The sequence below is a fragment of the Rana temporaria genome, chromosome 3 (genome assembly GCF_905171775.1).
Source record: "Rana temporaria chromosome 3, aRanTem1.1, whole genome shotgun sequence".
NCBI classification, from domain to species: domain Eukaryota; kingdom Metazoa; phylum Chordata; class Amphibia; order Anura; family Ranidae; genus Rana; species Rana temporaria.
The window spans coordinates 26,128,890-26,150,327 of record NC_053491.1 but is presented as its reverse complement, the minus strand read 5'-3'; the positions used below and the strand labels follow the sequence as shown (position 1 = coordinate 26,150,327).

General features: G+C 44.6%; 1 protein-coding gene across 2 annotated transcripts in view; it reads left to right on the top strand.

Moving 5' to 3' along the window:
* The window catches only part of MCTP2 (multiple C2 and transmembrane domain containing 2), a 329,446-nt gene that overhangs the window by 228,747 nt on the left and 79,261 nt on the right, over positions 1-21,438 (top strand). For both annotated transcript variants that reach the window (XM_040342357.1, XM_040342356.1), the window contains exons 13-16: positions 714-816; positions 8,612-8,714; positions 16,857-16,958; positions 17,047-17,121. In XM_040342357.1, coding sequence (XP_040198291.1) covers positions 714-816; positions 8,612-8,714; positions 16,857-16,958; positions 17,047-17,121 — 383 coding nt within the window. The remainder of the gene's footprint in view (positions 1-713; positions 817-8,611; positions 8,715-16,856; positions 16,959-17,046; positions 17,122-21,438) is intronic.

Here is a 21,438-nt window from a genome sequence, read left to right as displayed (position 1 = left end):
GGCCAAGGATGGGGCACCCTTCCTTCCACTGAGGCCAACGGTGGGGCACCCTTCCTTCCACTGAGGCCAACGGTATTCAGGTATATTTAGATATATTTTTGGGGATATTTATTATAGCAAAAATTGTCGCACTTTTGTTTATAGCTCAAAAAATAAAAACCGCAGAGGTGCTCAAATACCACCAAAAGAAAGCTCTATTTGTGGGGGGAAAAAAAGGACGTTATCTTTGTTTGTTTGGGTGCCATGTCGCACGACCGCGCAATTGTCAGTTAAATCGACGCAGTGGCGTATCGCAAAAAATGGCCCGGTCATTGGGCAGCCAATTCTTCCAGGGATGAAGTGGTTACAAAAACAAACAAAAAAAAAATTATATATATATATATATATTTTTGTAACATATTTTTTTTTGTTTGTTTTTATAACATATATATATTTTGTAACATATATTTTGTAATATATATATATTCTGTATGTTTCTTTTTGCATAAAATAAAATGGAGTAATTTTAAGTAGGAGCAGCTTGTTCTTATTTACTTACACTTTTATTTTTAATTTTTTATATATATATATATATCAATGCACAGTAAATTTCTTTGGTAAATCTTCCTTTAGCTTGAATTCTGACATCTGTGCCTTCCCCGATTTGTATACGTCATATTGTTATGTGATACAATTGTATGGTAATTGATTTTCTTTCCCCCCCCCCCCCTCAGGTAAAAGTGATCCTTTCTGCGTCCTAGAAGTGGGAAATGATCGGCTTCAAACGCATACGGTTTACAAAAATCTAAATCCTGAATGGAATAAAGTCTTTACTTTGTAAGTACTCAATGCAGGGCAGCCATTACAAATTTTGGGGCCCCTCACACAGCTTTAGGCAGGGCCCCCCTGGAGCAGAGAAGTGGGGGGGGGGGGCATTGTGGTAACAAAAGTGTCATCTCTTCTCTCTCCTGCTGTGAGATAAGCGGGACCCTGATGGCGGCCCTGAGTCAATGCACAATATTTAGGTAGAACCTGATCATTTCCAGAAAGTAGTAATCTCTGTAGGTAAAAGGCATTGATCTCATATCGCCATGCAGAACAAAAAAGTGCTATTAACCACTTAAGGACCGCCTCCTGCAGATATACGTCGGCAGAATGGCACAGCTGGGCTCAAGCACGTACAGGTACGTCCTCTTTAAATGCCCAGCCGTGGGTCGCGGGCGCACGTCCGCGACCCGGTCCGAAGCTCAGTGACCGCGGGACCTGATCGCCGCTGGAGTCCCGCGATCGGTCCCCGGAGCTGAAGAACGAGGAGAGCTGTGTGTAAACACAACTTCCCCGTTCTTCACTGTGGCGCCGTCATCGGTCGTGTGTTCCCTGATATAGGGAAACACAATCGATGACGTCACACCTACAGCCGGTGTACAGGCCCTACAGTTAGAAACACAAATGAGGTCACACTTAACCCATTCGGCGCCCCCTTGTGGTTAACTCCCAAACTGCAATTGTCATTTTCACAGTAAACAATGCATTTTAAATGCATTTTTTTAGATGAAAATGACAATGGTCCCAAAAATGTGTCAAAATTGTCCGAAGTGTCCACCATAATGTCGCATAATGTCGGAATTCCGAATTTTCGGATTTCCGAAAAAGCAAAAAACGAATAAAACGAAAAAACGAAATTTCCGAAAAAAAAACGAATGAAACGAAAATTAAAATTTTTTTTTTCGGAAATCCAAAAAATATGGAGAATTTCGGAAATGAAAAAATTCGGAAGTACGAAAAAAACGAAAATTCCACAAATTCGAAAATTCACATTTTTTTAATTTTCGAATTTTAAATTTTTTTATTCTTCGAATTTTAGAATTTTTCAAAAATCGAAATTTTGAAAATGAAAAATTTCAAAATCGAAATTTCGAAAATGAAAAATTCGAAAATGAAAAATTCGGAATTTCGAAAATTAGACATTTCGAAAATTCATAAATTCGAAATTTCGAAAATTAAAAATTCGTAAATTCGAAAAATAAAAAAATCGAAAATTGAAAGATTCTAAAATAAAAAATGAAAAATTGGAAATTTCGAAAATTCGGAATTTCGAAAATTAAAAAAAAATGAAAATTCGAAATGGAAAATTCGGAAATGGAAAAATTCGGAAATACGAAATTGAAAAATTAGAAAATTTGAAAAATTTGAAATTGGAAAATTCGAAATAGAAAAATTCCAAAAAAAAAACGAAAATTCTAAAATTGAAAAATTCGAAATTTGAAAATGAAAAAATGAAAAATTCGAAATTTTAAATATCGAAAATGAAAAATTAAAAAAAAAATGAAAAATTCGAAATTTCTAAAATTCGGGATTTTTAAAATTAAAAAAAAAAAAGAAAAATTTTCGTATTTCCGAAAATCCGAATTTCCGAAATTCGGAAATACGAAAATTCGGAAATAAAAAAATTCTGAAAATTCGGAAATTAAAAATTCCGAAATTCGGGAATTAAAAAATTCGGAAACTCGAAATTTCGGAAGTCCGAATATTCGGAAATTGAAAATTTCGGAAATACGCAAATTCGGAAATTCGAAATTTTCGGAAGTCCGAAAATTCGGAAATAAAAAATCTGTTTAAACGAAAATTCGAAATTAACGAATTTCCGAATTTTTGTTAAAAAACAAATTAGTAACTAAACGAATTGCACATGTCTAGCGTTGAGTTGGACTCTCCCATTTATCTCTATGGAGCATGTATTTGCAGCCGCATGGTGGAGCTAAGCTGCCAGGAAAAAAAAAATGAAGGTAAATACCTGGGTAGTGTAGAAAAATATTGCACTTCATCTGAGAGCTGATTTTTTTTTCTATACTACACTATATTACCAAAAGTATTGGGACGCATGCCTTTACATGTACATAAACTTTAATGGCATCCCAGTCTTAGTCCGTAGGGTTCCATATTGAGTTGGCGCACCCTTTACAGCTTCAACTCTTCTGGGAAGGCCGTTCACAATGTTTAGGAGTGTGTCTATGGGAATGGTTGATTTTCCAGAAGTGCATTTGTGAGGTCAGGCACTGATATTGGATGGGAAGGTCTGGCTCGCAGCCTCCACTCTAATTCACCCCAAAGGTGTTCCATCAAGTTGAGGTCAGATTCTGTGCAGGTCAGTCAAGTTCCTCCTCCCCAAACTCGCTCATCCATGTCTTTATAGACCTTGCTTTGTGCACTGGTCCAAATCATTTGGTGGAGGGGGGATTATGGTGTGGGGGGTTGCTTTTCAGGGTTTGGGCTTGGCCCCTTAGTTTCAGTAAAGGGAACTCTTAAAGGGGTGGTTCACCCTAAAAACTACTTTTTTTTATTACACTGCCCCCCCACATTACAATACGATTAAGGCTATTATTTTTTTTTTATGCTGTACATACCTTTGTACAGCATATTCACCCGTGGCATCCGGGTTGCGAGTCCTGCGGGAGTGGGCGTTCCTAACATGTCTGATTGACGTTTTGCTCAAAAACGAGCTCCCCCCCGTCGCGTAAGCCGCGTCACGGTTGGCAAAAGGAGCCGAACGGCGAGTCGGCGCGATACTGCGCATGCACATCGCCGTTCGGCTCCTTTCGCCAATCGTGACGCGGCTTACGCGACGGGGGGGGGGGAGCTCGTTTTTGGGCAAAACGTCAATCACAGACATGTTAGGAACGCCCACTCCCGCGGGACTCGCAACCCGGATGCCACGGGTAAATATGCTGTACAAAGGTATGTACAGCATCAAAAAAATAATAATAGCCTTAATCGTATTGTAATGTGGGGGGCAAGTGTAATAAAAAAAAAGTAGTTTTTAGGGTGAACCACACCTTTAAGGCGTCAGTATACCAAGACATTTTGGACAATTTCATACTCCTAACTTTGTGGGAACAGTTTGGGGACGGCCCCTTCCTGTTCCAACATGACTGCGCACCAGTGCATAAAGCAAGGTCCATAAAGACATGGATGAGCATATTTGGGGTGGAGGAACTTGACTGGCCTGCACAGAGTCCTGACCTCAACCTGATAGAACACCTTTGGAATGAATTAGAACGGAGACTGCGAGCCAGGCCTTCTCATCCAATATCAGTTCCTGACCTCACAAATGCGCTTCTGGAAAAATGGTCAAACATTCCCATAGACACACTCCTAAACCTTGTGGACAGCCTTCCCAGAAGAGTTGAAGCTGTTATAGCTGCAAAGGGTAGGCCAACTCAATATTGAACCCTACAGACTAAGACTGGGATGCCAATAACGTTCATGTGCGTGTAAAGGCAGGTGTCCCAATACTTTTGATAATAAAGTGTATATAATAAAATTATTTCAATGGTCCTGACCGCAACTCAAGGCAATACTTTTTGGTAATATAGTGTATGTTATATCCATTTAAGGTGTAACATGGCACCAAGCAGTACTACTTTTGCACTTTTAGCCCTGGTTCACACTGGGTACGATTTGGAACGATTTGACATGCGATTTGACATGTCAAATCGCATCTCAAATTGTCGGCAATGGCACTGTCCTAATCAGTGCGACGCCGCATCTGCGATTTCAAAAAGTAGTTCCTGTACTACTTTTTGCGATTTCGGGCCGCGATTTACATTAAATTGCGGCCGAAATCGCGGCAAAATCGTGCATTTTACCGCGATTTTGAATTCGCAGCAGTGTGAACCTAGGCTAAATCTGATAAAAAAAAAGTTCCTTTAACCTCCCTGGCGGTATGATTCTGTCTGGAATTACGTACCAAAAGCGGTACAATTATTTTGCAAGGAAATTTGGCGTTTTATACTGTAGGCCTGTAATTCTTAGGAATAACTCATTTAAATCTGACCAAGCAAGAGTCTAGTAGGCATCCCGGGTATGATTTTTTTTTTAAAACAAAATTATAAATTATAATATAATAAATAATTATAATTAATTATAACAAATAATATAATTATAATAAAAATTATTCAATAATGTAATCAACTCAAAATCACTGAAATTTGCTCAGTTGCAGAATTGTCGCTGTCATTACTTTTTTTTTTTATGACGAATTTCCCCACAAATCGCTATCGCACAATTCTGCAAGTGATTATAATTTATTATCGCTGTTTTCTAGCTGATCTAAAACCATTTTTGACATAAAGGGACACTTTTGGACAATCTACAGTTTTTAGGCAGAAAGAACATTTTTTATTATACAAAAGTACATGTAGTACACAGGGCAGACCACTAGGGACAAGGGGGGGTGTATTTTTTACATACAGTATACTGTAATCTTATATATTACAGTACTGTATGTAAAGTGTTTGTTTACTTTTTTGAATTTGGCGCCGCTCTCCGCTCCCGTGCATCGTAACGTCGCAGGGAACGGAGATCGGCGGCACACGGGGACACTGTGAATCGAGCGAGGAGGTCCCGCTCGCTCACACAGCGGGGTGGCATCGCTGGATCCAGGGACAAGGTGAGTAACTTGCCTGTGGATCCAGTGAGAAGGTAAGCCGCGCCGCTGCACACTCTGCACGTCCAGCCCAAGCGTGACTCGGGGATACCGATCCTAACATGGAAAACCAACCCCGAGTCACGCTCGGGTTTACCGCCAAGGGGGTTAAAGTGATGCCTGCCTAATATAAAAACCTAGGGCAAGATTCACAGAAGAAGTACGCCGGCGTATCTACTGATACTCCGGCGTATTTTCAAATTTGCCGCGTCGTATCTTTAGTTTGAATCCTCAAACCAAGATACGACGGCTTTAGGCTTCGATCCGACAGGCGTACGGCTTCGTACGCCTTCGGATCGTAGGTGTAATACTTCGGTGCCCGCTGGGTGGAGTTTGCGTCGTTTTCCGCGTCGGGTATGCTAATTAGCTGTTTACGGCGATCCACGAAGGTACATGCGTTCGTCGCATTCTCTTACGTCGTCGCTAGTCGGATTTTCCCGATGGATAATTACGGCTGCTATTTCATGGCTTATCTTTAGACTGCCCATGTTAAAGTATGGCCGTCGTTCCTGCGTCGAATTTAACATTTTTTTTTCTTTCGTAAGTTGTCCGTGAATAGGAAAGGACGTAACGCACGTCGCCGTTCAAAAGATTACGTTGGTGCAACGTCATTTCGCGCAAAGCACGGCGGGAATTTTCAAAACTGAGCATGCGCAGTACGTTCGGCGCGGGAATGCGCCTAATTTAAATGATACACGCCCCATTTGAATTAGGCGGGCTTGAGCCGGACGCATTTACGCTACGCCGCCGCAAGTTTACAGGCAAGTGCTTTGTGAATCAAGCACTTGCCCGTAAAACTTGCGGCGGTGTAACGTAAATGGGATACGTTAGACCGCCGCAAATGTACCTGAATCTGGCCCCTAGTATATTTGGAAAGCTTGAATTTTTAAGGAATTGGTTTGGTTAATTTCTAATATATTGAAAGCTCCTTTCTATAAGAATTATGCAATAACCCGTGACGACTGTATATTTCTATATGCAGCTGCATAAAATAAAATCCTTGAATATTGCCAGAGCTCCCCAGCCACCATCTCCATGTGCGCCGGTTGTGGATATTATAACAACACTATCTAATTATTTGCATAAAATGACAACACAGAAGCCACCCGCTGTGCCGCACTGAACCTCGGCATATCTCCAACACCTGTCACCGGAGCATCAGTGCGTTCTACTGGAAATCCAGACATCTCTTTTCTGAGGGTCCAATAACTATGCTGTGATGTATTGACATTTACTCTTTAAATGGAAAATGTGCCTTCTTTTGTAATGGAGTTTATTTTCATTTTAGAACCTGTACATTGTTAAACATGTGATTCAGATGGTATTTTATAATCCTGCACGGGGCGGGCCGGATTTGCATATGTAAATAAGCCATTAACCACTTAGGACCCGGACCTTTAGGCAGCTAAAGGACCTGGCTAGTTTTTGCGATTCGGCACTGCGTCGCTTTAACTGACAATTTCGCGGTCGTGCGACGTTTCTCCCAAACAAAAAACATTTCCCTAAAATTACCCGACGTGCATTGCGCTAAATGACGTCGCAAGGACGTCATTGGTTTTGACGTTAACGTAAATGGCGTCCAGCGCCATACACGGACGACTTACGCAAACAGCGTTTAATTTAAAAATTCGACGCGGGAACGACGGCCATACTTAACATTGGTTGGACCACCTAGAGAGCATGCTTAGTTTTACGCGACGCATCTCTACGGAAACAATGTAAATTTAGATTGACGGGCAAAGCGGACGTTCGTGAATCGCCGTAACTACTCATTTGCATATTCTACGCCAACCGCAATGGAATCGCCACCTAGCGGCCAGCCTAGAATTGCAGCCTAAGATCCAACGGTGTAACACAGTTACACCTGTCGGATCTTAGGGCTATCTATGCATAACTGATTCTATAAATCAATAAATCAGGCGCATAGATACGACAATCGTATCTCAGAGATACGACGGCGTATCAGGAGATACGCCGTCATATCTCTTTTGTGTATCTGGCCCTATATTTTTTACTATAATAAATATCCCCCAAAAATATATATAACATTTTTTTTCCTCAGTTTAGGCCGATACGTATTCTTCTACCTATTTTTGGTAAAAAAAAATCGCAATAAGCATTTATCGGTTGGTTTGCGCAAAATTTAGAGCGTTTACAAAATAGGGGATAGTTTTATAGCATTTTTATAAAAAAAAATGTTTTACTACTAATGGCGGCGATCAGCGATTTTTTTCGTGACTGCGACATTATGGTGGACACTTCGAACAATTTTGACACATTTTTGGGACCATTATCATTTTCACAGCAAAAAATGCATTAAAAATGCATGGTTTACTGTGAAAATGACAATTGCAGTTTGGGAGTTAACCACAAGGGGGCGCTGAAGGGGTTAAGTGTGACCTCATTTGTGTTTCTAACTGTAGGGGGGTGTGGCTGTAGGTGTAAGGTCATTGATTGTGTTTCCCTATAAAAGGGAACACACGATCGATGACGGCGCCACAGTGAAGAGCGGGGAAGCCGTGTTTACACACAGCTCTCCCCGTTCTTCAGCTCCTGGGACCGATCGCGTGACTCCAGCGGCGATCAGGTTCGCGGGTCCCGCAGCTTCGGACCGAGTCGCGGGCGCACGCCCGCGACCCACGGCTGGGCACTTAGAGGACGTACCTGTACGTGCTTGTGCCCAGCTGTGCCATTCTGCCGACGTATATGTGCAGGAGGCGGTCCTTAAGCGGTTAAAGGGGTTGTAAAGGATTTTTTTTTCCCCTAAATAGCTTCCTTTACCTTAGTGCAGTCCTCCTTCACTTACCTCATCCTTCCATTTTGCTTTTAAATGTCCTTATTTCTTCTGAGAAATCCTCACTTCCTGTTCTTCTGTCTGTAACTCCACACAGTAATGTGAGGCTTTCTCCCTGGTGTGGAGTGTCGTGCTCGCCCCCTCCCTTGGACTAAAGGAGAATCAGAACGCCCACTAACGCACAGCTCCTTTCTCTATCTGCAACGTAGAGAGCGTCCTGACTCTCCAGGTCTCGGTCTTAAGTGGTTAAAGTAGCACAGTGCCACATCGCAAAAAAAAAGTCCTGTAGTTAAATGTACCTTTTCTTATCTAATATTAAGGAGAAGGTTAATGTCAAAAAATATCTCTTTCAGTCCCATCAAGGATCTTCATGACACGCTAGAGGTGACCGTTTTTGATGAAGATGGAGATAAAGTTCCTGATTTTCTTGGGAAAGTCGTGATTCCTCTACTGTCTGTAAGTGAACATTGTTGATAAAGTTTGTAATATATATTTAAAAGAAAGAGAGGCTAATTAAATCTTTTTTAGGCTCGAAGTGTCTAAAGAAAAAAGTCATGGATTGTTTTCATGTCCCCATTTCTGACGCTCCGTACACACGATCGGATTTTCCGACAGAAATTGTGTGTTGACAGGCTGTTGGAAAATCCGACCGTTTGTATGTTCTATCGGACAATTGTCAGATTTTCCGCCAACAAATTTTGGCTAGCATGCTTTAAAATTTTCCGACAACAAATGTGCGTTGCGGATTATCGGATCGTGTGTACAGAAGTTCTTCGGACAAAAATCCAGAGTACAGACACGCATGCTCAGAAGAAATGCTCACCATAACACAACGTTAGCAGAAGTTGCCCAAAGGGTGGCGCTAAAGAGCTGAAAAAACATGCAGTTTTGGGTTTGTTGTCCGACAATTCTTTGCCGTTTGTATGCGAGACAAGTTCACGGCCAACGCCCTTCAGGCAAAAGTCTTACGCTTTGTCTGCGGAATATGTACCAAGCTTTAGTTGAACAAGCTAGAAGGTGATTGGTTTCTATGCACACCTCCAAAAAAAACAAATTTAAAGTTTGTGTGGCCAAAAAAATAAACCTTTTCAGTACATCTGTGCAATACTTGCAGTGCAGGAAAAATTGATCTGCCAGAAATGCAGTGCGCTCCTGACTTCCTGTCTGAGCTTTGCTACACATCTCCTTAAAGCCATTTTGAATAAGAAGTGTCTGGCCCAGATTCACGTAGGGAGGCGTAAATATAAGCGAGCGTAGCGTATCGTATTTATGCTACGCCCGCCGCAACTTAGAGAGGCAAGTGCAGTATTCACAAAGCACTCCACTTTGCGTCCAAAGTTACGGCGGCGTAGCGTAAATGTGCCGGTATAAGCCCGCGTAATTCAAAGTCAACTAGTGTGGGCGTGTTTTATGCTAATGAATTGTGACCCAACGTTTTTAACGAACGGCGCATGCACCGTCCGTGAACATATCCCAGTGCGCATGCTCCAAATTACGCCGCAAATAGTCAATGCTTTCGACATGAACGTAACTTACGTCCAGCCCCATTCACGGACGACTTACACAAACGACGTAAAATACGACGCTGTTCGTACGTTTCTGACGTCCATACCTAACATGACTTACCCCTGCTTTATGAGGGGTAACTTTACGCCGGCGTATGTCTAACGTAAACGACGTATCGTGCTACGCCGGGCGCACGTACGTTCGTGAATCGGCGTATCTAGCTAATTTACATATTCAACGCGGAAATAAACGGAAGCGCCACCTAGCGGCCAGCGTAAATATGTACCCTAAGATACGACGGCGTAGGAGACTTGCGCCGCTCGTATCACTATCTAGGCAACTGTGAGGCGTATCTGATTCTATGAATCAGGCGCCGAGTTGCGACGGCCGCACTCAGAGTCACGACGGCGTATCTGGAGATACACCGTCGTAACTCCTTTGTGAATCCAGGCCTCTGTGTCCTCATTGATTAGGTTCAGATAACTGACTAGTCATTCCCCGGCTTACTGTTGTCAGTGGTGGCTGGTGGTTTTTGTGTTGGGGGGGGGGGGGGGGCGGCAAACAGCCACTCCCGCCCACGGCACCTCAACCCCCCCTCCCTCACTAGCTGATGGTCTACCGGCACTTACCCCATCTAGGCGGCAGTGATCGGGCATTGGCGGGCACATCGGCAATCGGGGCAGCGGCTCCTGTGTCTTCTCCTCCTCGCTTCTGCCACACATCTCCTCCCCTCCTCCTAGGCATCCAATAGGAATGGCCTGTCCTTTCAGACAATTGGATAGTTTTACATAATACAGAAACATCCACAAGTCCAAGTCGGACGCCCAACGTTGGAGTTGATTTATTCTTCCAAAGCAAATGCACTTTTGCAAACTGGTACTGACTAGTATTCCAATGTTTCTTTTCTCCCTTGGTTTTTCTCCATCACTCAGCTAATGTGACCCCTAACGCTGATGGAGAGGGGCAGGCAGTGGAGGTGCATACATAAAGCACCGCCCCCTCTCTCCTGCACCTGTCTATAACCATAGATAGATTGATGCATTGATGCATCAGGCGCTTCCAAAAACACCCCCACTGCTGTAATTCAGATGCCCGGCACCCGACAAGGAGCAGCAGCGGCAACCATAGATAGATTGATGCATTGCATCAATCTATCTATGGTTGCCGCTGCTGCATTGCATCAATCTATCTATGGTTGCCGCTGCTGCTCCTTGTCGGGTGCCGGGCATCTGAATTACAGCAGTGGGGGTGTTTTTGGAAGCACCTGATTAGAGCCGTGGGCTCTAATAGGCTTCCAAATTGGTAAACAGCAGGCACACTGCTGTGCGTTTGCTATTTACACAGTGTTGTGTTAGGGAAACGAATAAATCGCTTCCCTAACACTGACCCGCCTCTCAGCCAATCATGATGCCTGGGTCTGGTTACATCTTGCCTGATTGATTGGCTGAAGCGACAGGTGCTGTGATTGGACGCCTATCAGGCGTCCATTAATAGCAGAGGACAGGAAGAGGACGGGAAAAGACATGAGGACTCGAAAGGGAGCGTGGAGGACAGCGCCGTGACCCGAGACAGGCAAGTGCTGGGCGGGGGGGGGGGGGGCATACAGGCAGCATTTGATGGGGCACAGTGGCGCCAATTGATGGGGCACAGTGGCGCAAATTGATGGGTGACAGTGGCGCCAATTGATGGGTGACAGTGGCGCCAATTGATGGGGCACAGTGGCGCCAATTGATGGGGCACAGTGGCGCCAATTGATGGGGCACAGTGGCGCCAATTGATGGGGCACAGTGGCGCCAATTGATGGGTGACAGTGGCGCCAATTGATGGGTGACAGTGGCGCCAATTGATGGGGGACAGTGGCTCCAATTGATGGGGGACAGTGGCTCCAATTGATGGGGGGACAGTGGCTCCAATTGATGGGGGGACAGTGGCTCCAATTGATGGGGGGACAGTGGCGCCAATTGATGGGGGGACAGTGGCGCCAATTGATGGGGGGACAGTGGCGCCAATTGATGGGGGGACAGTGGCGCCAATTGATGGGGGGACAGTGGCGCCAATTGATGGGGGGACAGTGGCGCCAATTGATGGGGGGACAGTGGCGCCAATTGATGGGGGGACAGTGGCGCCAATTGATGGGGGGACAGTGGCGCCAATTGATGGGGGGACAGTGGCGCCAATTGATGGGGGGACAGTGGCGCCAATTGATGGGGGGCAGTGGCGCCAATTGATGGGGCACAGTGGCGCCAATTGATGGGTACAGTGGCTGCGATCGTTTTTTTTTCAGTTTGTTTGCGCCCCCCCAAAAAAAATTGGAGCACCAGCTGCCACTGTGGGTAGGGGAGGGCCAAATAAGGATTCTGTGCAGGCGACTGACATCCTCCTTATCAACTGATGACCCTATTGGTCGTTAAGACGCCGGCAGCTAGAAGTTGTAGTGGTGCAAAATAAAAACCTGTGGCTATGTGTAATTAAAAGGCAGCCTTCATCCACACGCCGGCGTTTGTATTTGGGCAATTTTTAGGCACCCCTGAAGAAACCTCAAGGTTTCTAAAATGTTTTTTCCTTGAAGAAATCTTAGACTTTCAGATCACCACTAATATCAATGCAAATGGGGGGCAAAGGTGCAAAGCTCATCTGAAAGAAAGTACACAGTAGACATGTGCACAACAAAAAATTTGTATTTTTTTTGCTCCGTTTCGTCTCGTTACGTAGATTTATAAAGATTCGTAATTTCGTGAGACTCAAGTTTTCCTATTCGGACCCGTTCGTATTTTCGTAACAGTTTTATTTTCGTTTATACTGAATGATTCGTAATTCTGTCTAATTTATTTTCATTGATTCGAAATTCGTAATTTTGTTAGATAATACATTTTCGTTTAATAGATTCGTATTTTTGTACTTTCGTAAATACATAGCAACACGCGGCTAATCCATAGTAAGATATATTTTCTCTTAAGCCCCGTACACACGGTCGGACTGTTTGCCAACAAACGTCAAAATGAGCGTTTTCCAAAAAATCCGACCGTGTGTACGCTCCATCGGACAAACTTTTTTGGTTTCAAAAGTCCGGCCAACTCCCTTCATACAAAAATCCACGGAAAAGTTAGTTTGAAGTCCGATCGTGTGTACGAGGCTTTACACTGTCCAATGTGACTCAGCACAAAAGAGATAAGCTGATTGGCTAAGATATTAACCCCTTAACGCCCACCGCACGACTGTTTACGTCCGCAAAATGGCAAGGACAGGCAGAAGGACGTATATATATGTCCTTGCCTTTCCGCGGGTCGGGGGTCCGATCGGGACCCCCCCCCGCGGCGGGCGGATTCCCGTGGGGAGCGATCCGGGACGATGGCGTGGCTATTCGTTTATAGCCGCTCCGTCGCGATCGCTCCCCGGAGCTGAAGAACGGGGAGAGCCGTATGTAAACACGGCTTCCCCGTGCTTCACTGTGGCGGCGCATCGATCGTGTCATCCCCTTTATAGGGGAGACACAATCGATGACGTCAGACCTACAGCCACACCCCCTACTGTTGTAAACACACACTAGGTGAAGCCTAACACGTTCAGCGTCCCCTGTGGTTGACTCCCAAACTGCAACTGTCATTTTCACAATAAACGATGCAATTTAAATGCATTTTTTGCTGTGAAAATGACAATGGTCCCAAAAATGTGTCAAAATTGTCCGAAGTGTCCGCCATAATGTCGCAGTGACGAAAAAAATCGCTGATCGCCGCCATTAGTAGTAAAAAAAAAAAAAAAAAAAAAAAATGCAATAAAAATATCCCCTATTTTGTAAACGCTATAAATTTTGCGCAAACCAATCGATAAACGCTTATTGCGATTTTTTTTTTACCAAAAATAGGTAGAAGAATACGTATCGGCCTAAACTGAGGGAAAAATAATTTTTATATATGTTTTTGGGGGATATTTATGGCAAAAAGTAAAAAATATTGCATTTTTTTCAAAATTGTCGCTCTATTTTTGTTTATAGCGAAAAAAATTAAAACCGCAGAGGTGATCAAATACCACCAAAAGAAAGCTCTATTTGTGGGGAAAAAAGGACGCCAATTTTGTTTGGGAGCCACGCCTTTGGGCATTTAGCAGCATATTGGTCCGGGGCTTAAGTGGTTAAGTAATCACTCACTAACTACACTGCCCAGTGCCCATTCCAAAGAACGATACAAGTACACAAATTTACGAACAGACAAACGGATTTACAAAACATACAAATGAAAATACGAACAGACAAAGGATTTAAAATACGGAATGCAAATTGTTCGTTATAGATGTCATTTTCGTTCTTTTGCTTTTTCGGTGTTTCGTATTTTAGTAAGATTGTCCAATCATACGTTCGTAGTTTCGCTTGTTCGTTATTTTGCTTATTCGTAATTCCGTAATTTTCGTATTTTGGGTCTTTCAGCTTTTCGTATGTTTGAATTGATCCGAATGTACGAAAACTAACAAGTTCGTACGAAAATCCATTCGTTACGAACGGGAACGCACATGTCTAGTACGCAGAGACTGGAGCTAAGCAAGCTGTTTATGGGGTACTAGTAACTGTAGACTATGCCAACATGTGCCATGTTGGGTTTCCAGGATGCTGTAATATAGTGAACAGACCTTTTAGTAAACTAAAGTATCCCAGTCCCCCTTCCTATACATTAAATACCAGTCTCTCCCGTGCAGTGTTAATCCAAGCAGCGGGTAATGCCGTGGTTGAGCCATTGAACATGCTGATGTTTGAGGAACGGCCCCTGCTCCCTGTTCTTTTGTGCACTTTTTGATGAGTTAACGTGTCCCTGGGTCCCCATATCCCTGATGTTATTGGAAGAGATAGGCTGGAGCAGATGCTCATGCCGAGCACCACTCTGTGCCAAATGTTCTGAGGGATCCTCCGGCAGACTGCGCGCTCGCTCGTTTTTTTTTTTTTACTTTAAGGGCTGCCCAGTCTTTCGGCAATCTTTATGAACTTGTGGATGGTCCTCTGACTACACCTGTGTGTAAAGGGAATGTGTGCGGAAAATGGCCATAAAGAACATTTGGCTACAAGTTCATTGAATGTTCTTCATCGACACTAATGCTGCCGAGAATGTAATATTGTGCCAGAGGGGCAGATTGTGCCACACAGATAGCATGTCCTTTTCCTCTAAAAGTGGCATTTGCACATTATTAAGCTCCAGAGGATCAATGTCCAGCAAAGCTGTTCTTGTGAGTACACAATGCCAAGAATTTAATAAGTATCATCCCGGCAATTTTCCTCCTCCTATTATGTTTCTTTTTTTTTCTCTGCAAATACATTTGATATTATAAGTGAAACTATTCTGCATTTTTTTGAAGTGTTCAGATTGTTTTACTGTAACATTCGTGGGTTAACATGTGTAACCTTTTCGATTTTAAAGTAAATTGTCATTTTTTGTTGTTAAAGTGGAGGTTCACCCTCCAAAAAATTTCTGACATCACATGGAGTCGAGCCATTCTACCGACAGAATGCCGGTGTTATTTTTTTCTCAGCACATACCTCGTTATCACGATTTTCACCCCCCGGCAATCCCGCGGGACTGGGCGTTCCCAAGCACTGCCTGTGATTGACAGGCTTCCGAACGGCGCATACTGCGCGTCACAGGTTGCCGAAAAACCCGAACGTCGGTGTGGCTCTATACGGCGCCTGCGCACCGACGTTCGGGTTCTGTCGGCAACCTGTGACGCGCAGTATGCGCCGTTCGGAAGCCTGTCAATCACAGGCAGTGCTTGGGAACGCCCAGTCCCGCGGGATTGCCGGGGGGTGAAAATCGTGATAACGAGGTATGTGCTGAGAAAAAAAAAAAAACACCGGCCGACTCCATGTGATGTCAGAATTTTTTTTGAGGGTGAACCTCCACTTTAACCATTTAAGACCCGGACCTTTAGGCAGGTAAAAAACCTGGCCAGTTTTTGTGATTCGGCATTTCGTCCATTTAACAGACAATTGCGTGGTCGTGCGACGTGGCTCCCAAACGAAATTGGTGTCCTTTTTTCCCCACAAATAGAGCTTTCTTTTGGTGGTATTTGATCACCTCTGCGGTTTTTATTTTTTGCGCTATAAACAAAAATAGAGCGACAATTTTGAAAAAAATTCAATATTTTTTACTTTTTGCTATAATAAATATCCCCCAAAAATATATAAAAAATTATTTTTTTCGTGACTGCGACATTATGGCGGACACTTCGGACAATTTTGACACATTTTTGGGACCATTGTCATTTTCACAGCAAAAAATGCATTTAAAATGCATTGTTTACTGTGAAAATGACCATTGCAGTTTGGGAGATAACCACGAAGTGGATGCCTCTCACCTTTGCACAGAATGTCTCCTCCCTCAGCAGTCATTGACGTGCCGCTATGGTTCCTCCTCCAGCAGTACTGCCCATTCAGCTCCGCCCGCCTCCTCCAATAGTACGGCAGAATCTGTGCTTGTTGGGAGGTATGCATATTGAATAGAATTTTTTTTTAAACCAGAGTTTAGAGTCCGTTTAAAGCGGGGGTTCACCCTATTAAAAAAAAAAAAAAATTTTTTTTTTATTCTACCATTACATTCGGCATCGTAGCGCGAGCTACAGTATGCCGGTCTTACATTTTTTATCCCCGTACTCACTGTGCTATTCCACATTAAAGATTCCGTGGAATGGGCGTTCCTATGGTGAGAGAAGGTGATTGACGGCCGGCCCTGGCACGTCACGCTTCTCCGGAAATAGCCGAAATAGGCTTGGCTCTTCACGGCGCCTGCGCATAGCCTGTGCGCAGGCGCCGTGAAGAGCCTGAGACCTACTCCGGCTGTCTTCGGGGAGCGTGACGTGCCAGAGCCGGCCGTCAATCATCCTCCCTCTCCATAGGCACGCCCATTCCCCGCGGGAGTCAGAATCTTCAATGATCAATAGCACAGTGAGTACGGGGATTAAAAAATTTAAGACCGGCATACTGTAGCTCGCGCTACGATGCCAAATTTAATGCTATAATGATGTTAAGGAGGGTGAACCACCGCTTTAAGTGCCAAGCCAATATATGTGCCATTCATTTTAAAGGATACATAATTGTAATTTTTTTTTTCTTTCTAGGTAAGGAATGGGCAACAAATTGCTTACTTGTTAAAAAACAAAGACTTGGCCACAGCCTCGAAAGGAGTGATCTATTTAGAGATTGATGTGATATTTAATCCAGTAAGTAGTTCAAGCAATGAAACCCGTTTTTACATGAAGGTTCATTTAAAAAATTCCTTCAATCGGATTTTGTTCTCTTTTTTTATAGGTCAGAGCAAGTATTAGGACACTTAACCCAAGAGAGACGCGCTTTATGGAAGACAACCCCAAGTTCTCAAAAAAGGTTGGTGAAGTCCATAGTAAAAGCCCAAAACTGTTCACTCTTCGATAGAAATCAGTTGGCCAGTGGATGAGCAAATGTGGAAGTGCAGATATTACATGATAGTTACCAGTTCACCTGTATGGGGATGAGCAGGGCTTTGTTTTCTTAAACAATAGGTACTGGAACTCAACCACGACCCCCCAAAACCCCTCCCCCTGCACACACCTCCAAATCACATCAAATGGTGGGTGTGGTCAGTCAAATTTCACGAACAGTAGAAGGGTCTTAACCACTTGGGATCCGCGCTATGGACAAAAGACGTCCACAGCGCGGCTCTTAAGTGCCGGGTGGATGTCCCTGGACATCCTGTTGTTGTTGTTCCCTGTGCGCGCCGCTGGGGGCGCGCAGTGGGGAAACAACGTGCCCGGCGCATCGCTCGGGAGCTGATGCGTGTACCTGGCGGCCGCGATGTCCGCCAGACACTCGCGATCGTCGGTAACACAGCAGGACGTGGAGCTCTGTGTGTAAACACAGAGCTCCACGTGCTGTGAGGGAGAGAGGAGACCTATCTGTGTCCCTTGTACATAGGGACACAGCATCGGTCACCTCCCCCAGTCACCCCCCACACAGTAAGAACACAATGAGGGAATACATTTAACCCCTTCCTCACCCCCTAGTGTTAACCCCTTCACTGCCAGTCACATTTATACAGTAATTAGTGCATTTTTATAGCACTGATCGCTGTATAAATGTGAATGGTCCCAAAATTGTGTCAAAAGTGTCCGATACGTCCGCCGCAATATCGCTGCCCTGACAAAAAAATCGCAAATCGCCGCCATTACAAGTAAAAAAAAAAAAAAAAACATAAATCTATCCCCCATTTTGTAGGCACTATAACTTTTGCGCAAACCAGTCGCTTATTGCGTTTTTTTTTTTTTTTTACAAAAATACGTCGAAAAATACGTATCGGCCTTAACTGAGAAAAATATTTTTTTTAAAAAAAATTGGGATATTTATTATAGCAACAAGTAAAAAATATATATATATTTTTTTAAATTGTCGCAATTTTTTTGTTTATAGCGCAAAAAATAAAAACCACAGAGGTGATCAAATACCACCAAAATAAAGCTCTATTTGTGGGGAAAAAAGGACGTCAATTTTGTTTGGGAGCCACGTCGCACGACCGCGCAATTGTCAGTTAAAGCGACGCAGTGCCGGAAGCTGAAATTTCGCCTGGGCACGAATGGGGTTTATGTGCCCGGTAAGCAAGTGGTTAAAGGGGCATTATATATCAGGATTGCATTACATACAGAGTGCAGAGTTCAGGGGGGTTACACACAGAGTGCAGAGCTGTCACTTGTAAACACAGAAACCGGACTTCTGTGTTTACCAGTGATTGTGGAGAGCAGGCACCAACGTGTCTGAGCCAGAGGTGGTGGAACTGAGTTCCTCCAAGTTCCCCCTGAAAAAAAAAAACCTGGGGATGAGTGGGTACAACAGCTTTTCTCAACGCTGACGTAAGTGAAAATGTGCGCCGTCGTATCTGTGCGCAAGACCCACAAACAGATATGCGCCTAAAACCAGGCTACACCCCGACGACGTATCTTGCTTACGCCGGCGTAGAGTGGGCGCACATATGGGCTGGGTGCCGCTCCCATTGATTAGCCATTCAAACATGCAAATGAGGGAAATACGGCGATTCACGAACCTGCGTGCGCCTGACGCAGGCTACGAGAGGTTCGCGTAAGTTGTACGTCTGGCGTAAAGTTAAGCCCCATAAAGGAGGTGCAACCCAGCAGCAGACATGCAAAGGTCTGCACCAGGGAACACAAGCCGGTGTATTTTACGTTGGACGTGTGTCTGGCTGGGCGTAGGTTACGTTCATGGCGTATGCAGGCGTAGGTTACGTTCATGGCAAATGCAGTGATCCGGCGTATCTTAGGCAGTTGTTCCGACGTGATTGTGAGCATGCACAGGGGGATACGTCCACGTCACAGCGCATGCGCAGTTCGTTATACGTACTTGTCTGGCGCTCGGCCCATCATTTGCATGGGGTCAAGCCTCATTTACATGGGTTTGCATGGGTCATGCCCACTTCCACCTACGCCGGCCTGCGCCTTTGAAACCTACTCCACGCCGACGCAGCGTTGGGAGCAATAGCTTGCTGAATGCAGTGCTTGCCTCTCCGCGGCGTACGGCGTTTGCCTTACGGCGGCGTAATGTGCGCCCACCTCTCTGTGAATCTGGGCCTATATCTACAACTCACAGTACATTAGTGTGATAGTCACTGGGAAGAATGTTCCCTACATTTGTGGTCATTGGGAAGAATCCCCCCCCCCCTCCTTTTTACAGCTATCTAAAAAAGATCAATGGTTTCAGTCGTTATTCATATGAGAGGCAGAAGTTGCTCAAGGAACCCCTAAGAACCTCCGGAGGAACCCTAGAGTCCCACAGAACCCTGGTTAACAAAGGATTTTTATTTTTTTTGCACTTTACTACTTTTTTTGTGATTTGACATAAGGGGAACCTTGGATTACGAGCATAATCCACTCCAGGAGAATGCTCGTAATCCAAAGCACTCACATATATTTTGCTAATTTATTAAATAAAACAAATTTTATAACTTACTTTTTTTTTTAAAGAGGAAGTCTGGGGCCCCCATGGCGAGGAGGCTGGGGCAATTGCCTGTTTTGCCCCGTGTGAAAGGGGCCTTACTCCTTCTACCAAAATGGCCCGGATTCAGGTAGATTTCCATTTTTTTTTTGGAGGCGCAGGGCAACGTTTTTGCCCTGCGCCCCCGCAAATTTACTGCGCTGCCCTTGATTCACGGAGCAGTAGCTCCGTAAATTGCGTGGGCGCGCCGGCAAAATGCCTGGCGTAAGCGCGCGCAATTTAAATGATCCCGTAGGGGGCGGGAATCATTTAAATTAGGTGCTTTCCCGCGCTGATCGTAGAGCGCATGCTCCATCGGGAAACTTTCCCGACGTGCATTGGGGCAAATGACGTCGCAAGGACGTCATTTGCTTCAAAGTGAACGTGAATGGCGTGCAGCACCATTCACGAATCACTTACGCAAACTATGTAAATTTGAAATTTCGCGACGCGGGAACGACGGGTATACGTAACATTGGCTGCCCCTGCTAATAGCAGGGGCAGCCTTACGCGAAAACCGCCGTATGGAAACAACGTAAACTGCGTACGCAGGGCTCGCGTAACGTTGTGAATCGGCGTTCGTATTCAATTTGCATACTATACGCTGAGCACAACGGGAATGCCACCTAGCGGCCATCGCAAGAATGCAGCCTAAGATATGCGGGCATAAGAGCCTTATGCCGCGCATATCTTAGGCTGCAGTCGGCGTAACGAGGTTCCTGAATCAGGAGCATTCGTTACGCCGGGGCAAGTAAGCAATTGCGCTGTGTAACTATGGTTACACAGGCGCAATTTGCTTCTTGAATCCAGCCCAATTTGTTTATCTGTTGGCACACTTTTCCATAACTTCTTGTTTCGATAGAGACATAAACCACTTTAAAGCCTTGTGCATACTGGGCACAATTGGCATTAAAATGCTGCTTATACAGGCAATTGGCATTTTTTTCTTTCGGCCTGTAGAAGCCAAGAGCGTGCCACCTGTTCACTCCCGACAACGGTTACCGGCGGCCACCGGAAAGCTCCCAATCACTACTTGCAATCGGGAGCTTTCTGATCATGTGACACCAATCATGGCAGTCACCTGATTATAAACCGTGCCCCACCTACCGGCATCTGAAACCCTTTCAAGGACCAGGAAGCGTCGCCGCCAAGGGGGGTTAAACACTTGCCAACTGGCCAGCAGTAAATTTACTGCTGGCCGGCAGCTTGAGCAGGCACTGTGATGTACCTATATGTCACCCCACTCATGCATATTGATGCACCCCCTAGGGGAGTGGTTCTCAACCTCTCTAGTGCCGTGACCCCTTGATAAAATTTTCCAAGTTGTGGTGACCCCTAACAGTAAAATTATTTTCGTAGCGTGGGTTGTCGGCACCCAAGGGAAGAAAAGGAATTTGCGCCCCAACCCACGGACATTTAGCGCTCCCTGAGTCCCTTCCACTCGTACAGTATTAAACCCCTTCTGGTATATTTTAGGATGTACCACTCTCTCTTTGTTCTCCTTCCTTTCCCTTTTATCTCTCTCTATTATAATTTCTTGTTTTTTTTTCCCCCCATCCCTCTCTCTAACCGTATTTCTTGTTCTTTCTCTTATTCTTTCTCTCCCTTTTTCTTTGTTGCTCCCCCTCTTTTCATCTGCCTTACATTATACCTTCTCTTACTCCTTGGTGGAGTGTGGGGGGGAAT